The sequence below is a fragment of the Adiantum capillus-veneris genome, chromosome 23 (genome assembly GCF_014529385.1).
Source record: "Adiantum capillus-veneris isolate H3 chromosome 23, ASM1452938v2, whole genome shotgun sequence".
Classification (NCBI taxonomy): domain Eukaryota; kingdom Viridiplantae; phylum Streptophyta; class Polypodiopsida; order Polypodiales; family Pteridaceae; genus Adiantum; species Adiantum capillus-veneris.
In genome coordinates, this window is record NC_140953.1 from 70184503 (window position 1) to 70193510 (window position 9008).

General features: G+C 43.6%; 1 protein-coding gene across 2 annotated transcripts; it reads left to right on the forward strand.

The window, feature by feature from the left end:
- Nucleotides 1-2335: 2335 nt before the first annotated feature.
- On the forward strand, nucleotides 2336-8580 carry LOC147427941 (uncharacterized). 2 transcript variants are annotated; one of them, XM_086497096.1, is made up of 9 exons: nucleotides 2336-2624; nucleotides 5886-6191; nucleotides 6268-6390; nucleotides 6474-6526; nucleotides 6694-6835; nucleotides 6966-7061; nucleotides 7201-7272; nucleotides 7930-8016; nucleotides 8097-8580. In XM_086497096.1, the coding sequence occupies exons 1-9, from the start codon at nucleotides 2373-2375 to the stop codon at nucleotides 8211-8213; spliced, it is 1248 nt and encodes a 415-aa protein (XP_086353222.1). In that variant the 5' UTR covers nucleotides 2336-2372; the 3' UTR covers nucleotides 8214-8580. The 2 variants fall into 2 exon arrangements, with proteins under 2 accessions (XP_086353222.1, XP_086353223.1); XM_086497097.1 differs by lacking the exon at nucleotides 2336-2624 and adding an exon at nucleotides 2909-3229.
- Nucleotides 8581-9008: the final 428 nt, after the last annotated feature.

A 9008-nucleotide genomic window follows, 5' to 3' on the forward strand; every position in this document is an offset into this window, starting at 1 on the left:
TCCTAAGCTGCCCTGCACTCTTCAGGTAGACCACTCTGGGGCTAACAGTTTCTCATGAACCTCCACCCCTCTCCACTTTCCACCATTCGAGCCAAGTTTAGCTACTTCTATCATATCTCTAACCATGACAGCCCAAACTTGATCCTGTTTAGCCAAGGAAACAACAAACTTGGTGCAACAAGCTTCTGCATGGGCCACACGGTTGAGAATTCCGAGGCCTCCTTGATTCACCGGTCGAGCAACTGATTCCCATCGGGCCCATTGGCATGGCCTAGAGAATTTCGTGTTGTTTTTCCATAAAAACCTTTTTAGTGGTTTTAAGAACTCTTTCCAGTGCCACTTAGCCATCTTGAGAAGCGGGCTAGTGAAGGCAATGTAAGGAATCATATAGGCATTCATCACTTTTATCCGACTTGGGAATGGGAGAAGAGGATACTCCCACCTACTCATTTTTGTTTTGATTTTTTCAAGCACCCACTCAAATCTTTACTTGTGAGTCACGTTCACCCCCAAGAGGGCTCCCAGATGTCTGAATATATTCCCTTTTGTGACAATCTCCCCCAACCAGACAGAAGGGTCAAATGAGTCATTTTTCGATAGGGAGATCAACCTTGACTTCTCTATATTACATTGGGATCCCGAAGCTTCTGAGAATATTTGTACAATCTCCAGAGCTTTTCTGATGACCTGGGGGCACGCCTTCAAGAAGAGGAGAGAATCGTCTGCAAATAGTTTTGCTAGGAGTTGGCTATTTCCTGGCAAAGCAAGGCCTTGCAACTCCCCTCATTCCGCACTATCTTCGAACGTCATGATTAAAGGATGTGATCCTATGGCGAAAAGTAGGGGGGACCAGAGGGCATCCTTGCTTAATAGACCTTTTGACCTCAAAAGAGCCCACAATTCTGTCGTTGAATAGGAGCTCTGACTGGCTTCCAGCCCCCAGTACACGTACCAACCGACATAGACAAGGCCCAAAGCCCACAGCTTCCATGTCGACTTCTATATATGTCCATGTTATCATGTCATAAGCCTTGTCCAGGTCCAACTGCAGCAGAATGCACTCCTGCTTTGTGACAATTGCGTATTCGATGCCCACCATTGTTGCCAAGATGTTATCGTAAATGGACCTTCCTTTTATGAACCCATGTTGATGGGGAGAGATGATCTTGGTTAGTAAGGGGGCAAGCCAGAGGGCTACTGCTTTAGCTATAATTTTGTAGGCCACCGACATCATTGTTATAGGGCGCAATGTTTCAGTTGAGAACAAAAAATCTGTTTTGGGATGGGTTTGATAAGCCCTCTCTTTACACTTACCTCCAACGACCCTTCGACCATGGCTTTATTGGTCAATCTTGTGATTGGGGCCTTGAGATCATCCCAAAATTCTCTATAGAATTCCACCGTCATCCCATCCCAACCAAGGGACTTTTCCTTGCCAAGGGCTTGCAATGATAGTGAACATTCGTCTTCGGAGAATTCCAGTTCCAAGCCATTAGCTTCTGAGTGAAGAATTTCCTTCTTGACACTTTGCAGTAAGGTCCCTCTGGCTTCTTCCACTTCTTGGAACTGGATCTCTGGCCGTCCAATGATTTGATTAAGATAGCTCAACATCAGACTAGCCATCTAACTCTATACTTGACCTTGAATACTTATTTATGTGATTTTAGCAAAATTATTTTGAACGTGCAAATCAAGAGACCACCAATCCATAGACAATTTATGTCAAGTTCCAAGTGTCGTGATGGGCAAACACTTTTCGCTCAGTCATGCCACTCACATTCTATGTGTTCCCATATCGATCATGTGACACTTCCAATGGAGAAACTTGCAACTGCAAGCATTTGAGACAACGGCGACCCAAATCTGAGACAAAAATGTATTGGGTTTGAGCGTGCTTTTTCGCAAATTAGAGATTGCCACCTCCAATTTTCTCATCTCAGTTTTGAAGGAGGTGCAACTTGCTATTGGTGGACCGGCCACTTACTGGCACCTCCTCGTCTATATGTGACACGGAGGCGGAGAAAGGTGATCAACGACTACACCTCAAGCTGCAAGATGGGCGAGATCTTGGACGTCGGATCGCCACAACAAGGGGGAGGGGTACGGCCTCGTTTCATCTTCAATGACCGGTGCTAGCGCAAGTGATTAAGGCTTGAGTGCTTGGAGGTGAGATGTCGAGGGCTCGAAGGCCATCCGCGACATGGGGGGGCTCGAGTATTTTTCCAACATCAAGTTTGATAACGGCAGATTTAACCTCCCTCGTTGATCCCTTCACTTTGCCCGTGTGATATAGCGACTAGAACACTATCCCTTAGCGTCACAGATAACGGATATAGCTAGTTATTGTCAAGAAATGAAATTCTGGAACGGCAATGGAGGCCAAGGTCTTCGTTTCGAGTGTGACCAAGCCGGTGAGCACCAATCTCTCTTCATCCTCACGGTGTAAACTGGCTGTAGACTTCACAAGCCAGTGCCCATCTTGCCTCCTTTCATCACGTCCTACTCCGAAGTATCACGTTTTGAGCCTCGCAAGCCTTCAGGCCGAGTTTCCTGAGCCCGACCGAGAAGATGACCCTGTAAAAGATATGCCATCAGAGCTTACATCAAATAAAGAAGATCTTTCTGTAAGTACAACCTTTGCTTGGGCTCTACACACACACCCTCCCATTGAGAGAGAGAGAGAGAGAGAGAGAGAGAGAGAGAGAGAGAGAGATCCTTTTACTTCTATTAGAGGCTGAAGTCGACAAATTAAATATACATGTGTGTGTCCCCCGTCTGTTGCGAAAGGACAAAAGTACAAAGTGATAAAATGTGGTTGTGTGGTAGGGGAGGAGGATCATGTAAGGGCTGCATACATGATCATGGTTGGGTTTGCTCGCATCTGACCAAATCGTTCCTCATTAATTTTGAAATGGCCAAAGTTGATACGAGGGGGAGTGACTTGTTTTGAGCTTTACATCCATAACCTCTTCTCGACCCTTCCTATTCTTCAATTGGATCTTCATGGCTTCATAATCTACCATGATGCTGTTCTGATTGTGCCAACTTTCAAGGGTTCCTAGAAGTACATCACACTTTCCAATGGCATAATGTTGGAGTCCTCATGCCCTAAGTAACCCTAAAAATGATACCTAAGCTTGCCTATGATGGGAGTTACGGCAACTTCATGCCTTGGTGCCGGCCTTCGTGTTGTTGCCGAAGAAAATTAGGGCTTCTTGATCTTATACAGGTCCGGCCTTCGTTTTCCTCTTCTTAGCTCTTTCCTTTGCCGCTTTAGAGATTTTCGGTTTGTCTTCTGGTTTTTCCTCTTTCTTAGGTCACTTTGTTAAAACATTCCCCACTTCACCATATCTGAAGCACTTTCCTTGCTTGTAGTATTTCGCCTTTTGCTCGGTAGACAAATGTGGGGTTGTGGATTTCTTTTTTTGAATCAGCTTCTTGGCTTTTTGCTTTCCTTTCGAAGCATCTTTCTCTGCAGCCTTGGACATTGGCTCGTCCTCAGCATAAGTCAAAGATCTTGACATCATGGGAAAATTGTCCCGAGCGTGAACCATAAGTTGTTGAATGCTGACAGATTTTTACTTCAAAGAGTATTGTTGGATTTCCTTTGGTCGTTATTAGGTGGTTCCATGTAGTCAAAACATCGGCTTCAAACTAGGGAGTCAACCAAATAGATGAAAACAACCTTTTAAACCTGACCTAGTTTTGATGCGCTTTTCCGTGTCGTAAATGCGTAGACTACCATGTCTGTGCATTCCCTTTGAAGTGGGATGCCACCTTTCGAACCTTGAGGCTTCCATAAAACTGTCTCCTAAGAAAGCGGGGTTGATCTATTGAAAAAAAGACAAGCCCTTGTGAGTATCTTCAGGCCCGAAAACCAACTTTACATTTTGACCATCGTTCTTGAATTCTTTCTTACCCTTCCTCCACTCCAAGTTGCCATACTTTGATTCCCGAATAAAGTGATTCCTCTTTTTGCCAAAGTAGTTCCGACGGTGTAAGAATCATCATCACAGCCGCCAAAATATGAAGGAGTATCTTTGTTTGAATGACGTGATATCCTATGGTTCACTCTTGATTTGCTTTTTCGGTGCTTTTGTTACCTCGGCTTCCGTCCTTCCTCGTTAGAACTGGAACTAGAAGAAGAAGGAGAACCAGAGTCGTTCTCATAGTGAACATGTCGACAATGCTTCCTTTTAGACTCCTTCAAAAGTTGACTATCAGCTGAGGTAGCCAGGGAAAGATTTAAACGTTTGTTCCTTGGGAGAGTGTTTCTTGAAATACATGATTTCATTGATCTTTTGCTCCACAGCTCAATCAATTTCTTCCGATGTCGAAAGAGAAGTCTATGTATCAAATTTCGACTTTGCTTTCACTTTAATTGCCGACTTGAGAGGAGGGTTGGCTACCTCGTGCCCCCCTCTCGTACAATTCAGGGATGGGTTGCTCCTCCAAAAATTTCACATATTTAGGATCTTTTGAATACTTCAAAAGGCAAGCACAAGTGCTTACTTGTAGTTCCTGTCAAATATCAGCAAGCTGCGGATCAAGGATCAAAGATTCTTCAAGTTGGTCATCCAAGTCCTCGTCAATCGATGTGTCATTGTTCAAATCTTCATTGCCATTGAGTTCTTCATCCTGCAAAATTGTAGATGGGAGGACTTTCCTCTCCTGGTCGGATCCTTTGTGAGCATCGAGGGTTGCCAAGTCCACCGTCATAGGGGCGTTCACCAGTGTTCACCGTCGTCTGAGGGGTGTTCACCAGGGCCAACAACATCGCCGTTGTCAGCGTTTCAAATTACGCGCAGGAACGGGGGAAGACTGGTGCCACCCAAGGGAATTTCGCCTGCAAATGCTAGCGATGGCCAGGGGGGTCCCCATTGGCAGCGTCTTGCAACGCAAGAGGGGGAGTCTTCACAAGCTCTTCTCACCGCTGCTGCACGGTACAACTCCTCTTCCAAGGCTCTTTAAGAACACGGCTCTAATACCATGTCAAAGTCGATGATGTGGAGAGAGAGAGAGAGAGAGAGAGAGAGAGAGAGAGAGAGAGAGAGAGTCAGTCTCTTGAACCAATCAACCTTGGCAATGAATAACTCAATGTGTATACAATGGGGTCAAGGGGGTAACATATATACCCACCTCAGGAAATTGCCCTACCCAGACTTTGACAAATAAGTAAAATAAATACCTAAAAGCGAAAATAAATAATGGGATCACTTTGGGCAGTTCACTTAAGATGCCAAAACTCTAACAGTATCTTGGTGCGTACCATCCCTTGTCCAGTCATAGCCTATGTGGCGAAGAGTTGTGATAGTTATGTGCAAGTGATGAGGTGTATATGGAGCCAGATGAGATGTACATCATACCAAATGAGCCCCTACCTTTGTGGGGCTGATTTTTTATTTGTACTATCGCATTGTACTAGCCCTAGATGCTCCCATCTCTCCTGTGTTATGGAGCTACTTGCTCACACTTCTCTAGTTCCTTTAATTCAATTGTAGTTTCACTTTGTTTCATTCTATTGCATCCATTGAGTACTTTACAAATTAGGCCACAAAAGCAAGACTAGCTTGTATTTGAAGAGTCACCCAAACTTCCAGTACTATGACTGTCAATGAAAGTGCACAATTTTGCTCTTCGCAATAGCAAATATTAATGTTGGCATCAAGTTTATCTATCTCCGCAAAAGCTAGTGTCCTGTTGTGTGTAAATTTGTTGTGGAATCTTTTTTATGTAACGAGGTGGACTTTGAGGTTTACTGTAAGATCTAAAGATTATTAAGTTTTTTTCCATTCGAGTTAGGTAGGCAATTTTGTTGTGTGTGGGAATAAAATGATGTCTCGTTAAATAACACTTCTGGAAAAACCTGTTTTCCCAACTTTCAGCAAGGAGAATTAAGCTTAACAGATATTCATAGAGTGTTGGTGGCTCCTGTTGAACACTTGAAAGAGTCATGGAACCAAGTCTCGGAGCTATCGAGAGAGCAAGGTGAAGTGACAAGAAGGCGGGTGTTGGGAGCACCCATGTTCATGTCTCTGGCCTGCCTTCTTGGAAGTTCCACAAGAGATGCCCATGCTCTTGTGCGGGCCTTTATTGATGCGTCGAAGGAACCCAGCAAGCCCTTCGATGCCACTGACAAGCGACTACAGGACGCCGCATCTACATTCCAGAATGCCTTAAATGCCACCACAGTATGTCTCTGTTGTTTTATGCGAATACCAATGTCCACTGGCACTGCAACTTGTGTTGTTCATTGCGAATATGCAGGTTGTTGAAGAAGAGCAATTATGGACTGAAGTCATCAATAAATATGGATCCCTTGAGGCTGAGTGGGTTGCAGATATTGTCTCAAGAGCTTATGGAAATAGGGGGAATGCTCGCAGTCGGCAGGTGCACGTACATCATGTGATTTAGATTGTTTTTTGTATAATGTGCCATTGTTTTATGGTTCTTAAGGGCTTGGATTAATGCAGGGAAAGCTGGAGGAGGCCTTAGAAGATTATGACAAGTCAATCATGCTTGCTCCGTGGGTAAACAAGACTGACTTGTTTGTCTTATAAACTTAATAACAATAAAAGGAATCTTTTTTTTATGACAGGAAATTTCTGTGTCGGGTTGTTTGTAACATGGTATTGTGGGGCAGCGGTAGTAACATTTGCATTACCTCGTGCTTTGCTTTGGTTGCTGAAGCAGGTATGCAGTGGATCCAGTCTTAAATCGTGGTGTCGTTCTTGAGAGTCTGGGGAGATACGATGACGCCTCAGCTGACTATGTTGCGGTTCTTCGAGCACAACCGAAGGATCCTGCTGCTTGGAATAATCTTGGGAATGTGAAGGTTTTAATAAATTTTTGAACTCAGAGTCTATCTTTACATTCTTATTTAGGTGAAGTGGATGTTGTTGTGATTATGTTTTATTTATTCTTTTGAAACCTGCATGATGCTTAATGCTTTTCTTGTTTCCTAGGCAGCACAAAACAGATGGGATGATGCATTGATAGGTTATGCCAAAGCAGTGGAGCTAGCTCCTGCTTTTTCTTTTGCTGCTGCAAATTATGCATTGGTTCCTCCCTTTCTCTGCTTATCTTGGGTTTTTTTTTTAGAGAAGTTGTTTGAGATGAGCAAAATGCATTGCACACGCCACATCTCCAGGGTTACCCATTTGCTGATGTGTCCTTACTTCGCATCTTTCTTTTGTGTAGGCACTTTATCAAGTCGGCAGAGTGAATGAAGCAGTCAGGCAGTTCCGTTCTCTTCTTCGAAAGTATCCTGAGGTTGTTATTAGCATCCTCTTGCGCATTGATTGTTTCCTAGTAATGGTCCATGAAATGATTTGAGGATATATCTTTCATGTTTGAGAGCATCTTTAAGGCTTCAAGTAGTATCCGGTTTTTCTGCGTAAACGCTATCTGGTTTTTCTCTGCGTAAAGGCTATCTGTTTTTGAAGTAGCACAACCATGATTGAAGACCATCAAGTCATCCAAGTTCAGTTTATGTGTGCTTGTCAGTCACATGGAACGGGTATGAGATCGGCATGGCCATCATAGACAGAAATGGCTTGCTCTTTCCACTGGAATCGTTTAGAAACAGCCTTTTGTAGGTGAATTTGGTATGCAATCTTTGGAACTTCCTGAAGAAATGGCAAAACGGAAACGAGAAACGGGGGACTTTGAAAATGGAGTTTTCGATATGATAGGCCTTGAAACAGAGTTTCCTTGTAACTATGGCGCATGTGCGTGGCGTATCAAAGGCAGGGCACATTTTAGTTGCAGCTGTAGTCAGATTGGATAGTAGCCTGTCCACTTGTCCATAACATGTGCAAAATATGGCATGTCACAAGTACATTGGTCTAGTTGAAACCTTTCTAAGCTTATTGCTAACTTGTTCAGAAGATAGTACTTTATTACTGAGGATTTGTATTTTTCCCGCAGTTTCCAGATATGCGAGCAGCTCTAGCCGTATCTCTTTATGCCGAAGGTTTGACAGCTGAGGCTGAAAGCAACTGGGAGCGACTCGAGGTATCCTTAATAGACAATACTGCTATACAGTTCTTAGTGTTTGTATGGCATTTAAGCTGAAAGCTTCCCATTGCATGCAGGATCGCAGGTACAGGGACCGTGTATGGGTAAAAAATACTCGAAGATGGCCTCCACGACTAGTCAACAATCTGGAAGCTTTTCTAGATGTGAGAGCTTCAAGAAGTTCTGGTGTATAATTACCTCGTGTGAGTGGGCTCACCCTCGTGTCTGAGAAGTTCATTGTAAAGCGCGTTTTCTGTCTGAGAGGCCTTCATAACACAAATGGGTTTTGGATAGAAGTATGTGCCTTCTTGTCTATCGCCAGAATGGTGTGCCTCTTATGGAAGACAAGCTTTTCTGTTGTAGCTGCTTCAAGAAGTTGCAATCATTTTGTAACTGACTCTGCAATCCTTTCAGTAAGACAAAAGTGTGTGCGCACTTGCGCATGCTCCACAAGCTTAGTGTAAGATAAATTGAAGCTGTGTAGCAAGTTAATACACAAAAATGCTTTGTGAATGTATCGATATGTATAAGGAGAATGCAATGAAGCAGTGACCATCGTGGCATGCTTTTGTAGAGGCACTTCATACAAGTGGGGATGTTGTCATCTCCATTGCCTGCTAAGATATAAAATTATTGTGAATACCTCCTGCAATTACCAGAGTATGAATTAGTATAATATCATATTGTACAGATGTTTTCATATCACATGCTATGAGGGGATTTGGGCTTACACGATGGTGGGAAGAGCTACAGGGGTGACCATGGAGCATCATCTTTGATACTATTTTGTTGGGATGTGGAGTCAAGGGAGCTCTACGTTCAATGGGATTCTGCCCTTCTATGAGATAAGATTTGAGGTACCATTGTTGATTAAGACCGCTCCAATTGAGGTTAAGATGGGAAGAGTCAAGAGGAATAATGGAAAAGGATTACGTATATGTCGAAAGTCATTTTTGGACACTAAAAGAATTTCGAGCTTTGTCACTGAT